General features: G+C 41.2%; 1 protein-coding gene across 2 annotated transcripts; it reads left to right on the forward strand.

Moving 5' to 3' along the window:
- Positions 1-2,150: 2,150 nt before the first annotated feature.
- Positions 2,151-26,977, forward strand: LOC148347791 (protein FAM117A-like). 2 transcript variants are annotated; one of them, XM_088324132.1, is made up of 9 exons: positions 2,151-2,474; positions 2,552-2,766; positions 10,506-10,645; positions 14,401-14,514; positions 16,734-16,853; positions 20,334-20,447; positions 22,106-22,289; positions 22,359-22,512; positions 25,973-26,977. In XM_088324132.1, exons 2-9 carry the CDS (start codon positions 2,661-2,663, stop codon positions 26,154-26,156), a joined length of 1,116 nt encoding a protein of 371 aa, XP_088180258.1. In that variant the 5' UTR covers positions 2,151-2,474; positions 2,552-2,660; the 3' UTR covers positions 26,157-26,977. The 2 variants fall into 2 exon arrangements, with proteins under 2 accessions (XP_088180258.1, XP_088180257.1); XM_088324131.1 differs by having other exon boundaries at positions 2,151-2,766.
- Positions 26,978-27,857: the final 880 nt, after the last annotated feature.

Here is a 27,857-nt window from a genome sequence, read left to right on the forward strand (position 1 = left end):
CTGATACTTATATCGGCTGCCTTTCAGTAGCTATTTAAAAATCAGCAAAAATTAGATGGATAGATAGATACTTTATTCATCCCCGTAGGGAAATTCCCACTTCCAGCAGTCTACCCTGTTGTTTATTAACAGATTCACATGATTAAATTATGAAATTAAGATAGATTTGTTTTCATTGTCATTGATTACAACGCCGTGTACATGGTTTACAGTGAGATTTGACGAGGCACCCCAGTAAAATCGTACTAAAATACAGTGGAACCTCGGTTCTCGACCATAATCCGTTCCAGAATCCTGTTCGAGAACCGATTTGTTCAATCACCGAAATCAATTTTCCCATTAAAAATAATGTAAATCGTTTTAATCCGTTCCAACACGCTGAATGTTTACCATGAATGTTTAACGTAAACATAAAGCTAACCCAGGCTAATCGTACGTTCGCGTTAGCGTGATCTTCCGTACGAAAGATTACGCAAACATGAACGTGTAAAAATAAAAAAATCAGGTCGTTTACGAGTCATTTAGCACCACAAGTGGCTAGCGCTTCATTGAAAAGGGGGTTCCGTTCCAACACCCTGAATTTTGGGCTCAGTTCCAACACCCTGAATGTTTACCTCGAATCATAAAGTTAACCCAGGCTAATCGTACGTTCGCGTTATCGTAATCTTCTGTATGAAAGATTACGCTAACACGAACGTGTAAAAAAAAAAAAAGATGAATTATGAATAGGAATTCTTACCTTTGCGGTGGTCAGCAGAAGGCGCATGCTGTATTCCCTTAGCAAGATCGGAAACTCGCACACCTCTTTCACATTTAGCTAGTATGTCTTTCTTAAAGGCAATAGTTGTAACAACTTTTCCTTTTTCACCTGTCCTGCTTGCACCGACCTTCTTCCAAGGCATAATTAGGGGTTAAAACACTCCGTTCACCGATATTAAAAGCGAAAGCAAAAAAAGGGAAGTGCGCACGTGATAACAGTTGGTCACGAGGGGTGGGGGCGATATACACAATCTACACCCGTACGTTGCTCAGCATCGCACTCTAGCGTACGCACTCACGCATTAGCGGCGTTCGAATTTTTGACCGAACAGCGAAGCAAGAATTTCTCGAAATTTTTGGTCGAACTCCGATTTGTTCGAACTGTGAGGCGTTCGAAAACCGAGGTTCCACTGTACTCAAAAGATAAGAATACTGTCACAAGCCAGAAACGGAGACGGGACCCAATAGCGTTCGTTTTACTCAGTTTTATTGATAAAGAGAGGGAGCAGTGCTTGCTTCCACGATCCGATGATCGTCGGTCACGGGTAGCTGATGGCAGGAACGCGGAAGTGGCACTTCCGTGTCGAGCGAGGCAGCGGGAAAACAGGTCGATGGCCGGGACGGAGGAGCAAGGGCAGTAACGAGTCCAGAAAAGACGTCGGCAACAGGTATCAGGCAGGAGAAAACGGGGCAGGAGAATGTCGGATAGTACAGAGCTTGCCTAGCTGAAAGCATAGGTTCATTTTTAGTTTCTTTTGTCTTTTATTAGCATATTTGCCGGGGCGGCCGTAGCTCAGGAGGTAGAGCGCTCGTCTTGGGATCAAGGGATCCCAGTTCGATTCCCCGGCTTGTCCGTGTTACATGTCGAAGTGTCCTTGGGTAAGACACTGAACCCCTAATACCCCCAATAAGCAGGTTAGCGCCTTACATGGCTGCACGGCCGCTATTGGGAAATGTGAAGCACATTGTAAAGCGCTTTGGGAAGTCATTGACTTGAAAAGCGCTATTTAAATGCAGATCATTCCATTTTCATTTCATTTCATATTTGGTATTGGAGTAATCCAAAAGTCATTGAAAGTAATCCAGTTAAAGTAACCCTACCCAACCCTGCATTTATTCATACGTGCACAAGGGCTTTACGAACATCCCGTACCACAGAAAAAAAAGTTAAAAGTGTTTAAAGTCATCCTTAGAAGGTTTGGAGCCACGATGCCTTTATTTTATATTACGTTCAACAAGTGCTATGAAACCCAAAAAAGGGGCGTTCCCAACGAACTCCATCACGCGTGCTCTGAGAGATTGACACCGATCTATCCAATAGGGGGTCCGTTCCAACTTAATTTGACCAATGAGAAGTAAGAATACCCAGTAACTCCCGCCCCGCCCGTCATTAAACCCACACCAGCGTGGCGGAGGTGTTTGGAGAGTCTGCGGACTGGACCCCCAGAATCACTTCGCGACTTTCCACCATCTTCACAAACTTAAAAGAAATTCTTTGGAATTCGCTCGAAAAAGGAGAAACAATTACCACCGACGTGGCTTCGACGTCAACTGATATTTCCGTCCTGTGTCCCTAGGCGTCCGCTTCCTTGTTCGCCAGCGAGCTCCAAACATCTCCACATCCTCACAAAGAAACTTTGGCTTGCTAGCTAACTCGCCCGCAACGCGACCAGGAAAAGACCCCCAAAAACGCCAATAACCACTCGTTTTCGGAGGTAATTCTTCCCCAAAGTGTCCAAAATGTCTCCTCGTTGAACTTGGGGTTCGAATTCGCTTGTTTTTTTTTTTCGAGACAACAACCGAAGGATAGCGTAGGTCGGTAGCACCAGCGGCGGAGAGCGACCCCCACCGCGAGTCCACTTCATCACCCTCCTCCACCTCCGACAACGGCTGCTGCTGGCATGTCAGGCCGGAGTGGAGGGACCCTGGGCCCGCAGCCCCTCAGGGCGACCGTCCCCTATCAGCTGGCCAGCAAGCACCGAACCAAGGGCCGGAATGGAAAGTCAGGTAGGATTTCTCACCCACCTGTCACTCCTCGTTGGAAACAGGCTGATATGTAAATTACCGTAAATTCCGGACTATAAGCCGCTACTTTTTTCCCCCCAAACGTTCAACCCTGCGGCTTATTCAGTGATGCGGCCAATTTATGCAATTTTTCTAACAGCCGCCAGCGGCGCTCGAGTTCAATGGCTCATGACGCGGCTTACAAGCTATATGCAATCGAGCAGTCCGATTAAGAAGGAAACAGTTACTGCACGAAACCTTGCTTTGCTAGTCTAGCGACCCTCTTTCATGCACGACACAAGGTTTCACAGTCTCTGGGTTTATTGCCTGCATTCAGTAAACAAAACAATACAAAAATCAGGGGCATCTGTTCACAACTGCAATTATCTTCAGCGCTTACAAATTCACTTCAGCTACGGCAAGCAGACAACATGCGAGCACATTAATAATGAAACTTCCATAATAACAATGAACATAATTTTCCCACATACCTGCATTCAGTAAACAAAACAATACAAAAATCAGGGGCATCTGTTCACAACTGCAATTATCTTCAGCGCTTACAAATTCACTTCAGCTACGGCAAGCAGACAACATGCGAGCACATTAATAATGAAACTTCCATAATAACAATGAACATAACTTTCCCACATACCTGCATTCAGTAAACAAAAAAATATAAAAATCAGGGGCATCTGTTCACAACTGCAATTATCTTCAGCGCTTACAAATTCACTTAAGCTACGGCAAGCAGACAACATGCGAGCACATTAATAATGAAACTTCCATAATAACAATGAACATAACTTTCCCACATACCTGCATTCAGTAAACAAAAAAATATAAAAATCAGGGGCATCTGTTCACAACTACAATTATCTAAAATATTAAAGATACAAAAAAACAGGTCATCACTCAACAGGCCGCACGCACCTCGTGGCGTGTTTGCATCAAAACACGTTGCATCATCGTTTCAAGCTGTATTGCTTTACTTCTTATTTAGTGCTTTTTTAAATATACATCATTTAGCACAACTTATATATCTTTTATATACAAAAATAATTTGCGAAAGCAGCTCATATGTCTAGCAAAATATGCATTTTTTTATCCAACTGATATTGGGCACATCTTACCTTCAGCGCTTACAAATTCACTTAAGCTACGGCAAGCGCTGAAGCCCATAAAGTGCCAAACGAAAAAGACAGTCGCAGACGCCCATGACTTAACAACTGAATGAGGTACCGGAATATTAACAGTAACACAACAAAAACACAGATTTTGTGAGAATTCAAAAAAACAATCAAATTTCAACTCTGTTACACCAGTGTGTTGCTAGCGTGTTTTTGAATAAGGGAGCGTGGGACGACGCCTATATGACAAAGTCTCTTTCCCCTACCGGGGAAAACGACTTTGATGACGTCAGTTGCAAGGAGGAAGATGATGACGGTTTACCTTGGTTTCTAAAAGTACCGTACATTTTTTAACAGACTCGTTTACTGTGTTGCGAGCGTGTTCCTAGTAGCGTTTTGCTACCCTTCACAAGATACCGGGAAAACATAAAGCCGCATAGCTCACCTAAGTTCTCTTGCAGCCATCACGTTCAATAATGATACGTAACCATGGTCTCCTTACAACCGTGAGTGTAGTAAATCCAGGAGAGTCAAATATTTACAAATACAGAATAGTAAAAAAATGTTTTCTCTATGCCGTAGTGCAACCCGACGTGTGATTCACATTCATCTTTTTTGGCCAATTGCAGGCTTTGTTTCGCCCCTTCAGCCTATGCGAGCCTGTAAATGATAAAAAGGATCCGCCCCCTTTACCTCCGAATAACTTTAGCCAATAGTGACCGATTCAAATGATGATTGACACATTGGTTAGCCAATGAAACGCCGGTAAATAAATCCCAGCATACACCGCGGACAACTTCGCCTTCGGGGGAAAATCTAGTCGGCGGCTGCTTGCCTTAGTTGCAAGACTTTGCCACTTAATATTGTTTCATGTATAAGGCGCACTGTATTATAAGGCGCATGGTCAGCTTTTGAAAAAAATAGAGGCTTTTAGGTTCTCCTTATAGTGCGGAAAATACGGTAGTTGTTTATTTGCTTTCTCTCTTTCGTTTTTTACTGTCTCTCTCCTTTTTGTTTCTTGCAGTCTCTTTTGTTCTTTTATTTTTCTACCTTTTCTCTTCTCTTTCGCTCTTCTTTCTTTTTGATCTTTTTCTCTTCGTTTTTTATCATCACCCAATTTCAAACTTGCTCTATTTCCTTCTCTTTTGACCTTTTTCTCTTATTTCTTCAAGTTTTTCAGTTATTATCTTTATTTTCTCTCTTTTTCTTTCTCATTCTCTTGCCTGTCTTTTTTTCCTTCCCTTTTTTACCTCTTTATTTTTAATCCCTCTCTTTTACTCTTCTTTCTCTTTTGATGTTTCTCCCTTTTTAATCTCTTTTACTCTTTGCTTTTTTTATCTCTCGATTTCAAATTTAATCTTTCGATTTCTTTTTCTCTTATGGTATTTTTCTCTCTATTTTTTTTAAGTCTTTCTGTTTTTATCTTTTTATTTTTCTCTCTTTTTCTTTATTTCTCTGTTTTTTTCCTTCCCCGTTTCTACCTCTTTATCTTTAATTATAAGGCGCATGGTCAGCTTTTGAAAAAAATAAAGGCTTTTAGGTGCGCCTTATAGTGCGGAAAATACGGTACTTTGAAAACAAATATATGTTGCAAAAAAAGCTCTGAATTAAAGCGACAGTATTTGAGAGCTACAATGACGTTGTTGTCTGCTACAAGTGATAAACAACCCAGATTCGAGCCGTAATGGGCAAGATTTTTCCCTTCCAACCCAAAAAAACCATAAAAAATGTTCCAGTACAATAATAGTTTTATGCTGTACTTGATTTGAAATCCCAAAAACGTATACATGTATAAGTTGACATGAATGCATCTTAAAGGGTCAGTGTGTATTATGTTGCAAGGACGGATAAAGACCAGGAAGACTCACCAAAACACTCCATTTTTCTTTTTTAGCTTAGCATTTCGCAAGATTTTTTACCCTTATTTGGGTACATGTAGCAGCAAGTTGGCTGACAAGTATGTCAGCTCCCTGTCTGTGAGGTACATGTTATGCAAATTTCTCAACTTTTTTTTGAAACGTGCACGTTCATACAATGGTATGTGTCATTTTTGCTTATTATTTAAATCCCTCTTGTTTTAATAGGTTTGTTTTTTTAATTAATACACACTGTCCTTAATTTTCCTCATCCAATATTTAGATTATAAATCTGTCCAAAATGTTTTGTTTCTATTGGACAATAATAAACAAGCAGTCCCTGAATATTTGGGAATACATGGATTATTACTACTAATATTAAAATGGTTATAATACTTAAAGGGCCATTGTGTATTATTCCGAGCCTCTTAATGGTTGAAAAAAAATGTATATATAAATTGATTTGAATCCTATTAAAAACATATGAACTCCTTAGCATGCAATTCTAAAAATACTTGTAGGTAATGTTCCCTGTCATTTTCCTTATGGGTCTGAGCGTTCACACAAAGTCTGTGAGCACCGCTTGAAACAACAGTGAGCAACCATAATCCCAAGTGTGGCAAAATCATTATCAAACATCCAAAACTTGACATCAAGTTACATTTTGCTGAGTTTCCGGCAATGCAAAATGATTTTTCTCTTTTGAATGAATGAATGAACGTCGTTTGTTCTTACAATTCTTTCACAAGATATCCATTTCTTTTTATTTCCTGACATATTTTGTCGCATCATATTAACATTTTTTGGGGGCTTATTGAGTCGGTTGTAAGATACAGAACTGTACTTAATCACATTTTTTAGTGGAAGTACAATGTTGGCAACGAGATTGACTTGATATAATTGGAAATTATTTGAATGCAACACAAACCTTTTCTTCTTTTTCCCTGTTTTTTTCTCCTTTTTTAAAAAAATTCCTTTAAAAAAATCTCACTGTGTTTATTTTTTCCCGAGCTGTTACTTTTTTCCTACATTTCTTTTTTTTCTGGCTTTTTTCTGAATTTTTCTTTCTTTTTTCTCTTCCTTTCGTTTCTTTTTTCTCTGCTTTTCACTACTTTTTCATTTTGATATCTTTTTCTTTTTTTGTTCTATTTTCCCCCCCTTCCTTTAAGTCATTTTGTGCACAATTTTACATAATATTTGGTCGTGTAGGGATTAAAGACGCCAAAACAACCTGAAGAGCCGGTTCTTTTTAGTGAGCCAAGCCGAAAAAGCCGGTTCTCGAAAAACTCTACTGACTTTACTCAACTTCGTTCTACTTCGACATTGCCATTTGCCAATTGGTGCAGTGTGGTCACTTTAAGTCGCCATATTTTATATTATCATACGTAATGTATTGATTTCTATTTGAGTAGAAATCTTAATGAGAGAAGTTAATTGTAAGGTATTAAGTAACACTTCATTTTTTTACAGACATCGTCAGAGAGAAATACAGTTTTCATCAGTTATTGTAAATCAGAAATCGCAAAAATCGCATTTAAGGTAATACATAATAAGTTGCTCACATTCAGGGTTGGGTAGGGTTTCTTTAACTTGATTACTTTCAATTACTTTTGGATTACTCCAATATCAAATATGCTAATAAAAGACAAAAAAAACGAAATATGAATAAAATGATGACTCACAACACATGGTAAGCTTTCTCTCCTGGCTTTGATCTTTTTGATCTCCGGCAAAAGGAACATCAAATGCCACAGAAACAAAATGAAAATGGAAGGAATTTCGTCTATGACAATATACCACTTGGAAACGCTACCTTCGTTTTTGCATGACCCAAAATAAATGTCCATACATGATGCATAATACAGCAACAAATACACATATTTATTCAATGCGTGGTCTATTAAGTCAGACTACCGGGAAACATGGCAACAATTTCAAGCGTTGACAAGCACTTTGTCCCAAATTCAAGCCATTTTCAATCCGTGAAAACACATTAAACTACCAACTTTTTCCAGGATTTCAAGTACCCATACGAACCCTGATCAGAATCAATGCAAAATGAACTCTTAGCAGTTATTATTATCAGGGTTGGGTAGGGTTACTTTAACTTAATTACTTTCCATTACTTTTGGAAAGACAAAATAATCTAAATATGAATCAAATGATGACTCGCAACACGTGGTAAGCTTTCTCTCCTGGCTTTGATCTCTTTGATCTCCAGCAAAACGAACATAAAACGTGACAGAAACAAAATGAAAATAAATCCAAACAGCTTGCCAGCATCATTTTTGCCGTTCCATGTATTCCGTTACTCCCCAAGCCTGCACAAAATTTAGTAATTTTATTCATATTTAGTTTTTGTCTTTTATGAGCATATTTGGTATTGGAGTAATCCAAAAGTCATTGAAAGTAATCCAGTTAAAGTAACCCTACCCAACCCTGCTCACGTTAAAGCAGTCCTTGGACCTGCATTTCTAATCTCGTTATGCATATTTCCGGTTTTGAGCAATTTTTCTTGCATTCGTTCAAATAAAGCAGGGGTGCTCGTTAACGTAGATCGCGATCTACCGGTTGATCGGAGGTAGTACTGCTGAATTAATGCGTGAAATCGGAACAAAATCTTTTTCATCCCCTCACCCAGCCAGTTGGATAACAACTCAATTTCACATTCAAGCGTTACAAACAACAGTTTGATAATATCAGCCAATCAATTTGACTGACTTACAGAGCAACCAGTTAGATGAAGACAGAATCGTTACCTTGAGATCACTGTTAATGCACAAACAACGCTAAGTGCTGAGCTGATTAAACATTGCAAGTAATTCAAACATGTAGCCTATATTTTGAAGATGTAAAGAATTGCACAAAATGTACCCTTTGCCTCCAAATTCTACCCAAACACCCCCAAAATTTTGATGGAACAGGATAGGCTTAATTATGATACAAATGCTGGCTAACATTTTTTTTAAAATCACAATGAACAACGCAGTGTCAGAAATATTCCACTGCCTTGAAATTGTTCAGTCCATTGGATTCCAACCACTTGCTCTTACTCGCTATCGTCACTTGCGGCATAGCGGCGGAGTCTGGGGAGGCTCCGGTTTATTGCTCAGCACCCACAAAGCCCTGACCCTTAAAATTGTCCCTGCTTTTTTCTTGTTTCTTTTTTTCTAGCTTTCTTTTCTTTCTTCCTTTCTTGCCTTCTATGTTATCGTCTTTCTTTCTCCTTCTCTCACTCTTTTTTTCCTCTGTGTTTCTCTATCTTTTGCTGTCTCTCTCTGTTCTTAGTCTTTCTTTACCATTTCCCTCATTTTTCTTTCTCTCTCCTCTCTTTTAGTCTCTCTTTTCTCTAATTCTCGCTCTCTCTCTCTCTGTCTCAGCCCCCCAACCCCCAACATAAAGTAACTGAATGTTTTATAAGATAGATAGATAGATAACTTTATTCATCCCCGTAGGGAAATTCACACTTCCAGCATTCTACCCCGTTGTTTATTAACATAGGGGTGCTTGTAGCGCAGTGGATGACGTCACGCCAGTCCAAAAGTTCGACATCCCTGCGGCAGATGGAAATCTTTTCTTTGTGAAAATCCAGGGATACACCACCTCGTGTTAGCGAGTCCGCCTCCTCTCCGATTCCCCCCGGCTTTCGTGTCTCTGTTTAGCGGCGTTGAAGCCGGATAGCTCCGGGTGGCTACACATTAGCGTCCGGAATGCTAAACGTGAGCCACGTTTCCGCAAAACACAGCAACTGCGCTCCCTGTGCGCTTCGATGTTTTATATGTTTTATAATGCAGTGTTCTTGTTTGCCTGCGTCCGAGACGCATTATTTTTGCTGGGGACGCATTGTGTCAAATCAACGTGCGTCCCCGGGACGCAACTTTTTTGGCACGACATTGTCATCATTTTTTAGCAAAGTTTTACCGCACTCCAAACTTTTCGTCAGGCAGATCCGCCATTGTTGTTTTGGTCTCGCGGTTCGAGTTTTCGTCTGCACGCCGATCTCCAGTTCGAGTTGTGTAGTGAAAGTCCGTTTCGTTTTAGAGAACCGGCTTTTTCAGCTCAACTCATTAAAAAGAGCCGGTTCTCAAACGACTCACTTGCTTTGATGCATTATATTACGAATTATAATGTTGTATAAAGAAGTTAAGAAAAAAAGGAAGTATAAAAGGGGAAATTGAAAAAAAACAGGTTTGTGGTGATCCCTTTTAATCAGTATATTACCAACAATAATTTAATGCAGAAAATGAATCGATAATTTGAATAAGAAAATGTATTATTCTACTTAATTCTATTTGCATGTATTATTTTTTTTTTTTCTTCAGTAAAAATTCAAGCGACTTCATTTTTGAACTTTTTTTATAATAAACTTTATTCATGTCGAGCAACTCAGTGTCTCACAACAAACAATATATATGATATAAGGAAACACATGTACAATATAACTTGTTAAACTACATAAATATGTTTGGGAAAAAAAAATTGTATTTTGGAAGGGAAAATACAACAGTTTGTAAGGGCATGGAGCACACTCAATTTTGGGGACCCCTAGATCTCTGTTGGGACCCATAGATTTTTGAGGATGCATCACTTTTCACAGGTAAAATGAACACTGATAATGCATTGGAACTTTCGTTATACCCGCTTACTGCAATACTTATTATAGCTTCTAGCACGCTCTCTAATCCCGATTTTAAACCCTTCATTTAATTGCTGTGCAGTATTATGTCCATTTACGCCCGTTGTATCCTGATAACAGCTGGAAAGGCCAAACCACAGCAGCTGAGCCCCGGCATGAGGCGGACCATGTCCCTGGACGCCATCATCGGACCCTACCTGCAGGGCCACTGGCCTAAAGAACCGGAAGGGGGCTTATGTCGAAAGGACAAGTCTACTCAGGTCAGACCATTGATAACGGTTCTCTAACTTTGTTGTCAACTGAAAATTTTGAAGATCGGTGGGAGTTTCTGGATAAATGGTGGCACACATGTCTTAATTATGCCTTAATTTGTTATTTATTTAAAGTTTAATCAATCCGTTTTGGCCTCTTTCAAATACTGTATTTTCTCGGATGGTTCCTGTGAAAGAATCGAGTAGTCCAGAATTATTTTTCTGCATGGGGCTAATTTGCCAAATATAAGTACAAACGCTGCCCTACTTACGAACGAGATTTGTTCATAGGTTGCTTTAGTGCTATATTTTGTATGATTAAGGTTTATATAAGTATGTTTAAGACTTGTATAAGTAACCTGTATTGTTTTGTGTATATGTGTGTGTGTATATATATATATATATATATATATATATATATATATATATATACCACAGCCATATCCCCCTAGTGGGAGGTGGCTAGAGTCATTTCTGACTCTTTGGGAGATCGATTTAGAGGAGGGGATTCCCAGCCCCCTCGCTCAACCCAACTGAGGTGTTGGGAGTCATTAGGTGAGCAAAGCCCCCAATTCCAACTCCTAATGCTGAACGCCAAGCAAGGAGGCAACTGGTACCAATGTTTAAGTCTTAGGTATGACCCGGCCGAGGCTTGAACCACAACCTCCCAGTCTCGGGGCGGGCGCCATACCCCCAAGGCCACCGAGCTGGTTGTCCCTCTCCAGGCCAACAAATGTTTTCACCCAGTCTTGAACTGGGGACCAAGGCACATCTATTCTATTCTATAGCTTGTGATTGACCTAGATGTCATGTTGACAATATCCGTGTATAATTTGCCCTCATGTAGGTTTTAGATCAGGGGATGGTTTTATAATAATCTGTGGTCTGTGCAGTCCTTAGAGACTCTTTGTGATTAAGGGTGTCACAAATAAACATGACTTGCGTTATATAGGCTATGTAAAAAGGCAAAATTCTAGTTCTGAAAATCCAATGCTTGAATTGTTTTGATCCAAACATTTGATTTTCAGCTTGAAGAGATTGGTGCAGAAATGTGCTCTTCGAGTTTCCCATTTATTATAATTGGTACAGTATTTGTTATGTTGTGGAAAGTATTTTGTTCGTCCCCAGGTGAATACTGGGGCTCTACTGTCATAAATGTGGTCACATTTTTGTAAATGACATCCGTGTCACGCAAGATTTGCACAATTTGCTTTTGGCCTGCACAGCTGTAAGAACTTGAGAACCAACGTGTCCTTGAACAAGATTAAGAAGCGGCGCACGGTGGTTTCCTCTTAATGCGTGGGTTGTGCTTTGCAGTTTGGCAACTAAACTTTTTTTTTTTTTTTTTTAAGGAAATAAATAACGCTGCGCAACTTAATTCTATCCTGGCCCAAATCATTGCATTCATAAACAAAGAGTAGTGAATTGCTTTACAAGGAAACTGGGAATGAGAATACATCCTGACAGACTACTAGTGAAGTACCGTATTTTCCGCACTATAAGGCGCACATAAAATCGGATTATTTTTCTTTTAAAAAGCTGACTATGCACCTTATAATCCGGTGCGCCTTATATATGGATCGATATTGAATTGCAAGGTCTCGCAACCAAGAGAAGCAGCCACCGACTCAATTTTTTGCGTAGAAGTGCGCTGTGCATACTGGGAAATATTAAACGATTCTCTTTTATTTGTGCGTTTGTATAAAGACCCTAAAATGGCTCCTATTAAGAGACACGCTTATAACGCAGAGTTTAAACTCAAGGCGATCAGCAGTAGAACACAGAAATAGAGCAGCAGCAAGAGAGTTTAACATTAATGAATCGATGGTGCGTAAGTGGAGGAAGCATGAGGATGAGCTGTTTACGTTTTACATTTTACAGTTATTATGTTATTGCTTTATTGTTATTGTTTTGCACTTGTTATTGTTTTTGCACATTACGAGTGTCTCTATATTGCGATTGCACTAACGTTTAATTTACCATAACAGTATCAGACGTTTTTTTTTTTTTTTTGCGTGTTGACCAAATGAAGGAAAAGTAAAATGTTATGCCTTGCTGTTGTTCAAAGATGTCACGAAAATGCTTTACCTCAGAGAAAATAATAAAACAGCTGTTTATTCATTTTGGGAGTGAATGGAGTTGTGGAAAGCTTGTTTGTTATCTATTAATAAAGTTTGACTGACCTATCTGACTGTTTTGTTGACATACCCTTTAGCGCGGCACCATCTAACGGTTGTATAACGTAACTACAGCCTCTACTGTAGCCAAGTCACATTTATTTATATAGCCCTTAATCACAAAAATGTATCGAAGGACTGCACAGGATCACAATTACAAAATTGCACAATTACCTGATCTTAAACCAGCATGCACTTATAGCGCCTTATAATGCGGTGCGCCTTATGTATGGAAAAAGTTTTCAAATATATCATTCATTGAAGGTGCACCTTATAACTCGGTGCACCTTATAGTGTGGAAAATACGGTAGTAGTAACCACCATTTTGTTCATACTGTTGGAATCTAGTCAAGTGGTGTACTGTACAAAAAGGGTCCTAGCATTAGCTATAGAGGTGCCTTTTAATAGTTGGCTTCCTAAACTAGAATACAAACATTTACACCCACTGATAATTTATCATCTAACCACCTGCACCTGAACACCACCAAGACCAGGGAGATGGTGGTGGACGTCAGGAGGTCTAGACCTCACCCGGAACCTTTAACTATCAAAGGAGAATGTGTAGAGTTTGTCCAGACCTACAAATACCTGGGTGTGCAGCTGGACAATAAACTGGACTGGACTGCCAACACAGAAGCTCTGTGCAGGAAAGGACAAAGCCGACTTTACTTCCCCAGAAGGCTGGCGTCCTTCAAAAAGCTCCTACAAATGTTCTATGAGACTGTTGTGGCAAGCGCCTTCTTCGATGCGGCAGTGTGTAGGGGAGGCAGCGCTAAGAAGAAGGATGCCTCTCGTCTTAATAAACTGGTGAGGAAGGTGGGCACACAGCTGGACAGTCTGACAACTGTAGTCGAGAGAAGGGCACTGAACAATCTGCGGTCAATCGTGGACAATTCATCACATCCACTACACAGCATCATCTCCAAACAGAAGATAAATTCAGCGACAGACTGCTGTTCCACGGACAGACTGAGGAGATCATTTCTTATGCCATGAGGCTTTTTAATTCCACCCGAGGGAGTAAAGGCCCACATTAAACCCCACCCCCACATTTTCATAATACTCTATTTTATTACAGTGTGTATTTTCCGTAGCACTATTTAAATACTCTATATCAGCACGTTATATTGGGTATTTATGTATTATATTCCTTTTACTTTATTATTTATCTTTCAACTTAGAGGAAGAAATCCAAAGTGAAATAAAAAGACAGAAGGAGAGAAAAGAGAAAAGAAAGCGCGAAAAGTAGGAAGAGAGGAAAAAAGGAAGTTAGTGCAAAAGAAGTTAAAAAGACACAAAGTGAAAGAGACAGAGAGTGGGAGAAAATGGGTGAGAGAGACAGAGAGAGAGAGACGGAAAGAGACAAAGAGAGCGAGAAATAAATACAAGTACAGTGTCTTTGTGAGAGGCAGCTAAGAACATTAGTACATATCAATGACTACTCAAGATTGGGATCTGGTCTGAAAAATCGTGGTTAAAAAAAAAAAATCTAGAATATGAACCAGTTAGAGGCTTATAGCTAATATTTCAATATGAATTTTGCTCCTTGAATTTTTTTACAAGCCAACTTTATATGCTTTTCTCCAGACTCCCAACTGGTCAGAAAAAACACAAACTAGGAGGGACGACGGCACAGACGATAGCAACGTCATCAACCACAAACGCTCTGCGTCCTGGGGCAGCACTGAACAACTGCAGGATGTGAGTATTCGCGTTAATACTTTGTTTTTGTCTGAAGCGCAAGGAGTCATGGAAATCCAGTGCTGTGAGAAATCATTTGCACCATTCCTGATATGTTTTTTTTGTATATTAATCACTCACAAAGGTTTCAGATCATTGAACCAATTAATATCACACAGAGACAAGCCAAGGAATTACGAAATGCAACCCCAAATAATCACGCTGCCACCACCATGCTTTATTGTCGGCATCATGTCCTTTTAGTCGTGGAACGACCTGCACACCTTCCAAAAAGCTCAATTCTTGACAACAGTCCACAAAATGTTCTTCCGAACGTTTTGAGGATAATCAAGATGCTTTTTGGCAAATGTGAAACTAGTCTTTATGTTCTTGTGTGACAGCAGTGATTGGCCTAGGAGTTCTCCCATGGAATCCATTTTCGGCCTTTTTTATAGTGGAGTCCAGAACACTGACCTTTACTGGGTTACCTTGCTGTATCAGGCCCAGGACAAATTACTGTTGTTGACGGAATAATGAATTCTGGTATTCGCCAGAGGGTCCAAGAGGCGTTTGTGCCCCATAACTCAAGCGCTCTTTCATCATGCAGCAGGACAACGATTAAAGAAAAGACTAGCACGACCACCTCTGAATGTCTCATCTCATCTCATTAGCTACACCGCTTAGTAGGGTCGCAGGGGTGCTGGAGCCCATCCCAGCAATCATCGGGCAGTGGGCAGGGGACACCCTGAACTGGTTGCCAGCCAATCGCAGGGCACACAGGGACAGACAACTCGCTCGCTCATTCACACCTAGGGACAATTTGGACCGGCCAATTCACCTGAAATGCATGTTTTTTTGGAATGTGGGAGGAAACCCACGCAAGCACGGGGAGAACATACAAACTCCGCACAGGAAGTCTGGAGCTGGATTTGAACCCACGCAGGAGGTTCCCAAGACATGAACTGTGCCGCACATGCGCTAACCACTGCGCCGCCGTGCTGCCCCACCTCTGAATGGCTAAAATAAAAATTGTTTCTGAAGTGGTCCAGTCAAACTTCGTGATTTAAATCCAATTGAAAGGCTTTGGGGCTGCACGGCGGTGCAGTGGTTGGCGCGTGTGCGGCACAGTTCTGATGTCATGATCCAACCTCTTGTGTGGAGTTTGCATGTTCTCCCCATGCTTGCGTGGGTTTCCTCCCTCATTCCAAAAAACCTGCATGTCAGATTCATTGGCTGGTATTAATTGTCCCTAAGTGTGAATGAGCGAGTGAGTTGTCTGTCTCTGTGATTGGCTGGCAACCAGTTAAGGGTGTCCCCTGCCCACTGCCCGAAAACAGCTAGGTTCGGCTCCAGCACCCCCGCGACCCTACTGTGGATAAGCAGTGCAGATAATGGATGCTTGAAAGCCCTCCGATAATGCAGATTTGAAACGTTTTCTCTCAGAAAAGTGGGCCAACTTTCCACCTTAGCGTTGTGAAAGACTCCATCCATCCAGTATCTGCACCGCTTATCAGTAGGGTCGCGGGGGTACTGGAGCCAATCCCGGCTGTCTTGGACCAGTGGGCAGGTTGCAGGGCACATAGAGACGGACAACTCACTCTAGGGACAATTTGGACTGGGCAAATTAACCTGACCTGCATGTTTTTGGAATGTGGGAGAAAACAAGAGTGGCCGGAGGAAACCTACGCAGGCACGTGGCGAACATGCAAACTCCACACATGAAGGCTGGTAGCGGAGTTTAAACTCTAACCTAGGAACTGTGCTGCGGACGCACAAACCACTCAGCCGCCGTGCTGCCCGTGAAGGACTCATTACAAATTAAACGTTTGATTTCTGTAATTGCTGCCAAAGGTGGCCCAACTCACTATTAAGTTCATGTACATGTAACACGGACGAGCCGGGATTCGAACTGGGGTCCCTTGATCCCAAGACGAGCGCTCTACCTCCTGAGGTACTGCCGATTATTTTGTGCTTTCATAAATGGAATCAACATTCCATGGCTCGCGGTTTTCTTTTCTATTAGGATGAGAATGGTGAAAGTAAGAAACTGACTGTTTTAAAGAGTGCACTTTTTCTCGGGTTGTCTCTGTGTGATATTAAAATTTGGTTTAATGATCTGAAGCCTTTGTGATTGACAAACGTGCAAAAAAAAAAACCATGTTTAATCTTTGGAGATGAAACGTCCTCCGCGCGAAACCTTGTCATGCAGATTGACTGAAGGTAACCTCTTTGTGCTGCAGGTGAGCAAACTAAAACAACAACAGCTGCAGCAGTGCAGCAAACCTGCCGCCCCGGGGGGCCACCAACCAGAACGCCAGCGTGGCTCTGCTCACGGGACCTGTAACCTAGGAACCGCTCAGGTGCTCCCACAAAGAGATGTGTACTTTCGAAATGATCGTTTCAGCTAGATGATCTGATCTTATTTGACATATTTGACAGTCTATTCAAGCCAGCTGTCGCCACAAGCATGGGTCAGTATGAAAAAATAAAAAAACATCCGGTAATCCCTCGGTTATTGTCATTAACGGGGACCAAAACCCTCCCGCGAATAGTGAAACTGCAAAGTAGCCTTTTATACAAAACTACAACCAAGATGGAGGACTTCTTTCAGAGTAAGAAAGCGATTTAGAGAGCGGCTGGCTAGCTGGACATTAGCATCAGGTATACTCGAATTACTACAGGTCTCCCTGATGACTAAAATATGACCGTAGCAGGTTTTCCATGAGTTGTAACTCCAAGTCATCCGCTTCATGAGTAATGGATCAGGATGAGGTGGCCTACGAGAGTTGTCAGTCTTGCCGAACCTGCAGCCTCGCTATTTGCCTCCTCTCCGGGCGCTGCGTCAGTCGATTCCTGAACTTGATAATAAACCACGGAGCACCCGCCGGTGATCACTATTTCTTTGCGCTCTTCTGACTTACCTCAGAGTTCGATCAATCGCTAGCTTTTTTTTCCCAGTGTAATGAGTAGCTAAAGACTAGCAAAGCTATACTCTTGCACTGCAGTTCATGACTTGTAACTCGCCTGTTTGACTGAGCGCATACATCGGCCTTTCACAGTTGCGGACACAGTCGGTCACGCCCACCCAACACACAAAGCTCTCCCTAACCTGTGCTCGTGATAGCATTTGCTGTGTGTTGTCTGCTGAACACAATGCGTGATATGTTAATATCAATGACAATAAAAGAATTCAATTCAAAGGAGTGAACCTGCGCAAATTAGCGAGGGGTCTAGCTTCAAGTCGGACCGCAGAGAAATTCCGATGGCAGTATTACAATCGAGGATATCCCAACAATAGGTGCAAAGACATAATTGACAATTGCATAAATTAAACTATGTAAATAAAGAAATGTTTTCGAGCTAGGTTTAATCATTTATTGTGGTATTAAAAAGCAAATGTTTTAAAAACTCGTTAATGGTAATCAGCATGTTTTATTCTTTTTGTTGAACCCTTTTTAACTTTTTCATCTCATCCACTGCGGTAAGGAAAATGACATTGTGATATTGTTTAGAAAAAAGAAATTGTTTTCAATAGTGGATTATCTTTTATCTATGTAACCTAGCAGTTTTTATATAATGTATATACCGTGAATTCCGGACTATAGTGCGCACCTGATTATAAGCCGCACCCACCACATTTTAAGAGGATAACCGCTTTTGTACTTACACAAGCCGCACCTGTATATAAGCCGCATTCGCCCACATTAAAAAATGTAACACAATCACAAAAGTAACCCAAACCCGACTTTAAGTCCCGCGATTGTAACTGAATATAAAGTACACAGTCCAAAAACCACAGCCGTCTTAATGAACGGAAAATGATACCAGTTAAATGCAGACCTGCAGAGTCCGGGTCCCGTTGAAAGTAATCCAAGGAAAAAAAATTCTATACTCCCAAAGGTAAGGGTGGGAAAAATATATATCCACTATTGTCCGCTGCGTCCAAAAACACGTCTCACCTTACTCCACTTCCTGTCAGCTCCCGTTGTTTTTTGATTCGCCCGTGGAAAACATATCAGAATAAGTCTCTAAAATAAACACATTACAAAAATATACAGATACATATTATACATGGTTACACATATTTACAAAGACAGTACACCGAGAGAGTTTTCAAAGCTTTAATAATAATATTATAACTTTCATCCCAAACCGTGCCTGTGAAGGGTAGCAACACGCTACTAGCAACACGCTCGCAAAACAGTAAACGGGTCTGTTAAAAAAATATACCATACTTGTAGAAATCACAGTAAACCATCCTCATCTTCCTCCTTATAACTGACGCTATCAAAGGCATCTTCCTCAGTATCGGAAAGAAACTTTGTCATATAGACGTCGTCCCACGCTCCCTTATTCTAAAACACGCTCGCAAAGTAAAGTTTACGTGAAATAGCTCTGTTTCCTTCTTTATCGGATTGCTCGATTGCTTTTAGCTTGAAAGCTGCGTCATGTGCCTTTCTTTTTGCAATTTGCATGATGAGGGTAAGTTTACGCTAATTTAATTTGTGCACAAGCTAAGAAGTTGCAGTCTTCCTCGGCGCATATATTCCACCGGTCTAAATCTTACCTTTTGTACTTGAGCGCCGCTGGCGGCCGTTAGAAAAATGACATAAATTGGCCGCATCACTGAATAAGCCGCAGGGTTGAACGTTTGGGGAAAAAGCAGCGGCTTATAGTCCGGAATTTACGGTATATAAAGTATGGATGCAATTTTAACACCTTAACTTAATCCAAATCTCGATAGAAACAATAATAATTGTGACTCCAGATAACATAATTTACATTTTGAAGATATTTGCCGAAAACTGTTCTCACTTTGGACATCACAAAACAAATCCTGTTTCGAGAACACATGTTTTATTGGTTTTCTTCCAACTCAAAATAAAATTGTATCCATCCATTATCTGCACCGCTTATCCTCAGTAGGGTCGCGGGGCTGCTGGAGCCCATCCCAGCTATCTTTGGGCAGGGGACACTCTGAACTGGTTGCCAGACAATCACAGGGCTCAGAGACGGACAACTCGCTCATTCACACCTAGGGACAATTGGGTTAGGCCAATTAACATGACATGCATGTTTTCAGAACGTGGGAGGAAACCCCCGCAAGCACGGGGAGAACATGCAAAGTCCTCACAGGAGGTTCGATCTCATGACCTCAGAACTGTGCCGCAGGTTCGCTAACCACTGCCCCGCCGTGCTGCCCAAAATCGTATGCAATATTTTGAAAAACGATACTAACGCTATCGACGGTTAAAATAATTGTTGGACAGTGACACACAAACAAAATTTACTGTCAAAAACTCCATTTCTTACATTTTTGCCCAGTGAAAATTGGCATTGTTTCAAACCTCCTGATGTGACTGTGAATTTGGCCACCATGATCCACGTACTCTTATTTGCCGCCGTAGCCCTTAGCTTCGACCTCTCTTTGCGGCTAGCAAATATAGCAATTTGTTTTTACCAAAAGGTCAAGGGAACGCGTATCTGTGCCATCAATGTGTGGTTGCATCGCAGGAAATGGAAAAAAAAACCCGAAGCAGCACGAAGGCCATCGCTCTGCTTCTGCACGTGTCAGTTTCCCTTTCGATTTCAATCGCAGAGCAACCTTCTGCACCGCGAGCCGCTTCTGCGGTCACACCGGTTGTGAACATTTTTGTTGCCGCTTCACGAAATTCCTGCGATATCTCCGCGCTCAAGAATTTGCTATACTGCCGCTCCCCCCCCCTAACATCAGAGAGTTCTTTTGAAAAGTACAAGGGGGATGCTTACAGGACAGGCGGCCTTAAATGGCGTCTGTTTAGAAGACCTGGTCCAAATCTCGACTTTGTTTGCCTTTTCAGACTCCGCCCATTCCCATCCCCCTGGCTCCCTTGTCTACGCTGGTGCCTCGTCTTCGCTGCAGCGTGGAGGGCCTCAATCAAGAGCTGGAAGGCGTCTTCGTCTGCCAGAATCAGGTGACGAAAAGCAGCTCTGGAACAAATGGACTTTTGAACACGTTGCGTCGTAAGCAGCAGGTGGATCGACGTGAATGGTGCATCCTGCCATCTAGAGGACAAAGCGTGTCATTGTCTGCTGTCTTAGGTTGTTCCTTAAGGATGGAGGGAGGTCAAGTCATGTTTGTTTGTATAGCCCTTAATCAGAGTCCCAAAGGGCTGCACAGATTATTATTACAGACTATGATCACACCATCCCCTGATCTAAAACCTAAATGAGGGCAAGGAAAAACTCAAAAACCTCAGGATAAGTCAAGTCAAGACATGTTTATTTGTAACACCCTTAATTACAAGGAGTCTCAAAGGGCTGCACAGACCACAGATTATTGCAAACTACAGACTATTATGACACCATCCCCTGATCTGAAACCTACATGAGGGCAAGGAAAGACTCAAAAACCTCAGGATAAGTCAAGTCAAGTCAAGACATGTTTATTTGTAACACCCTTAATTACAAGGAGTCTCAAAGGGCTGCACAGACCACAGATTATTATTACAGACTATTATCACACCATCCCCTGATCTAAAACCTACATGAGGGCAAGGAAAAACTCAAAAACCTCAGGATAAGCCAAGTCAAGACATGTTTATTTGTAACACCCTTAATAACAAGGAGTCTCAAGGGCTGCACAGGCCACAGATTATTGCAAACTACAGACTATTATCACACCATCCCCTGATCTAAAACCTACATGAGGGCAAGGAAATACTCAAAAACCTCAGGATAAGTCAAGTCAAGTCAAGACATGTTTATTTGTAACACCCTTAATTACAAGGAGTCTCAAAGGGCTGCACAGACCACAGATTATTATTACAGACTATTATCACACCATCCCCTGATCTAAAACCTTCATGAGGGCAAGGAAATACTCAAAAACCTCAGCATGAGGAAAATGAAGAAATGAAGGGACCGCACATGAGGTAATCCCCCTTTTCAGGATGACCAGGCTGCAATGCAACCATTCAAATTTGTCTTTACAACCTGGCTAGCTTTTTGTTGTGTGCTACGTATAATCTTGGATTATTGATCTGCATAGTTGGTGAAACTGAAAGAAAAAGTGTAGGTAGGGTTACTTTAACTGGATTACTTTTCAATGACTTTTGGATTACTCCAATACCAAATATGCTAATAAAAGACAAAAGAAACTCAATATGAATCAAATGATGACTCACAACACGTGGTAAGCTTTCTCTCCTGGCTTTGATCTCCGGCAAAACTAACATAAAATGCCACAGAAACAAAATGAAAATAAATCCAAACAGCTTGCCAATATCATATTTGCCGTTCCGTGTATTCCGTTACTCCCCAAGCTTGCACAAAATTTACTAATTTTATTCATATTTAGTTTCTTTTGTCTTATTAGCATATTTGGTATTGGAGTAATTCAAAAGTAATCCAGTTAAAGTAACCCTACCCAACCCTTGAGATTGGATCTTGGCATTGATGGGCAGATGTGTGTGTGACAATACAGATCCTAGATCCTAAATCACTGTATTTTCCTGAAACATTTATCATTCAGAATGTATATGTTTGATGGTTTTCTTTTCCGTGGAAGCATTTAAGAGCGCACAGAGATGAAAACGACGTGACGTATTTGTGCCGTTTCCCACCTGTGCAGATTTTGGAGGTCCCAGACGGCCACCGAGCCCCCGCACCGCCGCTGAGCTGCAGCAGCGGATCCCAAAGCGACCCGGCCTCCGTCACGCCCCCCTCCCCGTCTTCCGTCTCGCCCTCTCCGGGCTCCTCTCCCGCACCCGCCTCCCCGCCCAGATGCGAAGATGCCCCTACAGATGCTCACAAAGGTCTCTTTCCGTGCCTTTTCGTTGTATGGGAGTTTGGAGTTTGTTTATTCAATGTCGTCGCGACTACAGGTCTGGATCTCCTCCTTCCAGCATTGACCCTGAGCGAGGCCGACGCCTCGCTGGCCCTGCTGATCTCCACCTCGCCCGGAGGCAACAAGAGCTGCTGCTTTCAGAGAGAACCTCCGGAGGGCTGTGAAAAAGTCCGAGTCTGGGAGGAGACCAGGTGCCTGGGCCATGTATTTTTATTCCAACCGATTTACATAACATTAAGTTCTCAACCCATCCGCCCTTTCTCCTTCTCTTAGCATTAGCATGGCCCACTCTTGCGAAAACATTAGCCGCTATTGACACCACCAATAAGTGACTCTGACGACTAAGCTAGCATTAGCAGCTAACTTCGATATGTGAAAGCTAGTATCGGTCGACGCTATCAATACATGCGAAGGGCCGTATAAACCAGGCTAGTCAAGCTTTTGGTCTAATTATTGCAAATCATTTTCTTAACTGGATAGCACTATATAGGCAACTTCAACCTTTTTCAATGAGATAAGATCACAACTTAAAGAAGCATTTGATTTGATTACAATCAAAAAATTCCGGACTATAGAGCGCACCTGATTATAAGCCGCACCCACCACATTTCGGGAGGAAAACCGATTTTGTACATACACAAGCCGCACCTGTATATTAGCCGCATGCGCCCACATTGCAACAATGCAACACAAACACAAAATTAACCCATACCCGACACAGTACAAAAATCACAGCCGGCAAAATGAACAGAAAATGATACCGGTCCTTAAGGTTTGACCCAGACCTGCAGAGTCCGGGTGCCCGTTGAAAGTGATCCAAGGAAAAAAGTGTATATTTCCAAAGGTAATCGGCCGCGTCCACAAGCACGTCTCACCTTTACTCCACTTCCCGTCAGCCCGCGTTTGCCCCGCCCCTTCTCTCTTATTTGCTCGTGCTAAACATATCAGAATAAGTTTCTAAAAATAAATACATTACAAAAATATACAGTTGCAAATACATATTATACATGGTTACACATATTTACAAAGAAAGACTGTACACCGAGAGAGTTTTCAAAGCTTTAATAATAATATTATAACTTTCATCCCAAACCGTGCCTGTGAAGGGTAGCAAAACGCTACTCGGAACACGCTCGCAACACAGTAAACGGGTCTGTTAAAAAAAACATACCGCACATGTAGAGTCCACGGTAAACCGCCATCGTCTTCCGCCTTATAACTGATGACACCAAAGTCGTCTACCCCAGTATGGGAAAGAGACTATATCATATAGACGTCGTCCCACGCTCCCTTGTTCCAAAACTCACTAGCAACACGCTCGCAAGGTAAAGTTTACGTGCAGTTGCTCTGTTTCCTTCTTTATCGGACTGCTCGATTGCATTTAGCTTGAAAACTGCATCATGTGACTTTCTTTTTGCAATTTGCATGGCGAGGGTATTTCTATGCAAATTTAATTTATGCACAAGCCAAAAAGTTGCAGTCTTCCTCGGCGCATATATTCCACCGGTCTAAATCTTACCTTTTGTACTCGAGCGCTTCTGGCGGCCGTTAGAAAAATTACATTAGTTGGCCGCATCACTGAATAAGCCGCAGGGTTCAACGTTTGTGGAAAAAGTAGCAGCTTATAGTCCGGAATTTACGGTAGCTCTAGTTTACCCTGCACAATCATTTATAATGGTGTTATCTCTAAAAAAATAATATGATATATTTCAAATGCAATTTTTTTTCAATTTGATCTCAAAGATTTGATTACAAAAAATGACAAATGAAAAAACTCATTTACGAGACCCAAATTCAAAACCAACAAAGTCAATCCAGTATAGTTTGATATTAAAATAGAATTTATTTAATTTCTCTGTCATTTTTACTTTGTTGTTTTAAAAAAAAAAAGACTGAAAAATCCGGTTGAAAGATGTACTTTCACCTCTTTTTCAAGTCTGTAAGAAATAAAATCCAAAGACCCCTTACCAGACGTGCATATACAGAATTAAATTTCATGTTTGGGGGGAAAAATACAAATTAAAAACAGCCTTTTACCGAATAGGAGTTTGGTGCTGTACAGTATAACCCGGTTCACGTTCTGCTACTTTGCAGATTTGTATCATGCGTTTTATTTTTTGACAGTACAAGAAGTTAATTGCAAAAGTAATAAATTCACATTTATATAGTACTTTTATTTGTTAAACACATGCTTGAGCCAGGAAAATTTGTTCTTTTATTTTAATATTTTTGTGTGCTGCCTTTGACACTGTGGACCATAATATCTTGCTAGAACGGTTGGAAAAATGGATTGGTCTCTCAGGAAACATCCTATTATGGTTCAGATCCTACCTCTCAGATAGGACGCACTGTGTTAAATATAGTGATATGACATCTGAGCCCTTAAGTGTTACCTGTGGTGTTCCGCAGGGTTCAGTACTTGGTCCCCTTCTTTTCAGCATTTACATGCTTCCATTAGGTAATACTATTCGCAAGTTTCCATTGCTACGCAGATGACACTCAACTATATCTTCTGATGGAGGAATCTGCCACACTAAACTGTGGAAATTTGGAGGCCTGCCTCACTGAGATAAAAGAATGGATGTTTAATAATTATGAAAAAGATTCCACTTCATTTCGCCTATCACTGGTTCATTTGGGAACCAAACATCCCGAGATAAACGAAGTATACATTGAAAATATGGAAAAAGATCACCGATTCTGGTTGTGCCCTGCAAAATAGTTACCAAATTCATCCCATCTCTTATTGCCCATGTATAATCTCATAAGTCCTTTTTAAGTTTCTTATTTTTCAGATGAAGAATACTTTGTCATTGTCAAAGGGCAACAAAACATTTAGAGCATCCATTCATTCATAGTTGAAAGAAAATCAAAAATTTACAGGGTAAATCCAGAATGTATATCGATAAAACCCATTAGTAACCCGAAATGCATATTAAAAGTGCCGCATGGTACCGTTAAAACTTCATAGCAGCATAATAAGTCAATGTTAAAGGAGGTGTCTGAAACTTTAAAAAATTCCACTTGCTGATGCCATCTTCTGTCTGAAATCATCATTGCAGGTCCTTTTTTTTTGTACGTGAATTTCTTAAATCTCTTCCTTTTTCAATATTTTGGGTGGTATGGGTTGGTATTTGAAACATTCCTTTTCTTACTTTCACCATTTTCATTCTAGAATAAAAGCAAACCACCAGGACACTCATGAAATCATACTCCTGCCCTTCCATCTACCTTGACTCTTGTCTTCCAGCGTAAATCCCTCCGTTGCTGCGTAGCAGATTGGCGCAGTGCAATAAAAACCAAACGATTAATAGAGAAAATATTTCATTTTACACTTTTAAAGGACACTTCAAACTACACACCCTGATGGGGGTAGAGAGTTGTTTAACATGCGTGCTTGCAGTTTCATTTTATTTGAGGATGAGAATGGTGAAAGTAAGAAACGGACTGTTTTGAATACAGTCCAAATGCCAAGAGGAGGAAAAAGGAAGAGTGTATCCAAGTGCATCTACGAATTTCACACGCAACAAAAGGGGCTTGACAGAGCATTTCAGCTAGAAAATGGCGTCATCATAATTCTCTCGGGAAGAACATCAAAAAAAGTGGCGAATAATGATCATACACCGCAGTAATGCAATTTTTCGCTTTCAGCACTTCAAACCAGCAAAAATCGGCGCCCGTCTCCTCCTGCCCAGACCCCAACAAGGTAAACTTCACCCCCCACGGGGTCTCTGCCTTCTGCCCCGTCAGCCTCATGAACCCGCTGCTGCCCTCCGTGGACCTCCTCCTCTGCGGCCTGTCCATTACGAGCCCCTTTGAGGGCGACTCTGACTAAGGATGTTGCTTAGACGTGTTAATCAAGAGGAAAAAAATCAGATGACTTGCAAGTTATCAATCCAAAGAGGAGCTTTTCTTGACTTTTGGTCAAACGAGTGAATCCGATTTTTCTCAAGACACCCGAACGCCTCACAAAAACCGCGCGTTTTTCCGACCTCGTTCCAAAACGCGACAAATCACTCGGATTCTTCTCGTTCCCGCTTTGATGAGTTCCCATTCGAGGGCGAAGGGACACATTCCCGCTTGGAAGCGTTTTTGTGTTTTGCAAGAAAAAGGGAAAAACAAGTTGATCTTGATGGGTTTTCTAGATGTAGTCGAGCGGCATAGAAATGCCAGTTCCCTCCTTTCCAGTCGGCGTAGTTGCACAATCCGAACTGCATCTTTAGCAAATTCTATTTTTTACATTCGCTTTTGTACTTTTGTAAAGTAGTCCGGGGGATTTTTTTTTTTCTTTCAATATTCCGTTAAATCAACTTAAAAATATGAAAAGTTAGAGATAAGTCGGTGGTATCATCAAGGCAGCGTTGCATGAAATGTTGTGTCGAGTCGGTATATTTCGAATGCACTTCCAGGAGAGCTTTCGTACATTAGTCTGGTTTGTGTATTCTTGTTTTTGTATCCAGGTGAAATGTTTATTGGCTAAAATGTTTCCTGCCCCCCCCCCCCTGAACTAGGACTCTTCTATGAAGCGAGTGGGTATTTGTGTGTGGATGCTTGGGGGGGGGGATTTTGTCATCTCAGGTACTGTGTCCACATGAATTCCACCATCGATGATGCCTGCAACCTTGTTGTGTTGGATTAAAAGTTCAACTGACTTAATGGTTGTAGCCTTTCCATACAGTGCCTTGCAAATGTGCCTTCTTCCCAATGCTGAACGGTTCTTCTGGTATTCTTTTAGAATGGGTCTTCTTCTTGCCACTCTTCCATAAAGGGCAGGTTTATGCAGAGTATGACTGATAATTATGTTATGCACATTGTTCCATCTCAGTTGTGTATTCCTGTAGGTCATCCAAGGTGACAATGGGTCTCTTGGTGAATTCTAATTAGTTTTCTCCTCGTTTAGGCCGAAGGTTTGGAGTGGACAGCCGGTCTGGGTAGGTTTATAGTGGTTTTATGCTCTCTCCATTTTGATATTATTGCTTCCACCGTGCTCTGGGAAATGTATACATGTTGCAAAATCATCTTGTATCCCATTCCTGTTTTGAACTTTTCCACAGCTTAATTCCAGAGCTGTCCGGTGTGTTCTTTCGTCTGCCTAATGCAAGTGTCTCCTTTCACAGACCCCTGATCAATGTTCCCTGTCATTTTCCTTACGGGTCTGAGCGTTCACACAAAGTCGGTGAGCAACGCTTGAAACGACAGTGAGCAACAGCAATCCCAAGTGTGGCAAGAGAATTCATTATCAAACGTGTCCAAAACTTGGCATCAGGTTACATTTTGCTGAGTTTCCGGCAATGCAACATTATTTTTCACTTTTGAATGTACAATTGCAAAGGTTGTACGGCCTACAAACGTCGTTTGTTCTTACAATTCTTTCACAAGATATCCATTTCTTTTTATTTCCTGATATATTTTGTTGCATAATATTAACATTTTTGGGGGTTTATTTCGTCGGTTGTAAGATACAGAACTGTACTTAATCACATTTTTTGGGAAGTACAATGTTGGCAACAAGATTCACTTGATATAATTGGAAAAT

Source organism: Urocampus carinirostris, chromosome 19 (assembly GCF_059441175.1).
Source record: "Urocampus carinirostris isolate Australia breed hairy pipefish chromosome 19, RoL_Ucar_1.0, whole genome shotgun sequence".
NCBI classification, from domain to species: Eukaryota; Metazoa; Chordata; class Actinopteri; order Syngnathiformes; family Syngnathidae; genus Urocampus; species Urocampus carinirostris.

Coding starts and splice junctions, on each gene's coding strand:
- LOC148347791 (XM_088324131.1), top strand. CDS start 2,661: ATGTCAGGCCGGAGTGGAGGGACCCTGGGCCCGCAGCCCCTCAGGGCG. Junction 14,515..16,733: donor GCACTGAACAACTGCAGGAT/GTGAGTATTCGC, acceptor TTTGTGCTGCAG/GTGAGCAAACTAAAACAACA. Junction 22,513..25,972: donor CGAGTCTGGGAGGAGACCAG/GTGCCTGGGCCA, acceptor TTTCGCTTTCAG/CACTTCAAACCAGCAAAAAT.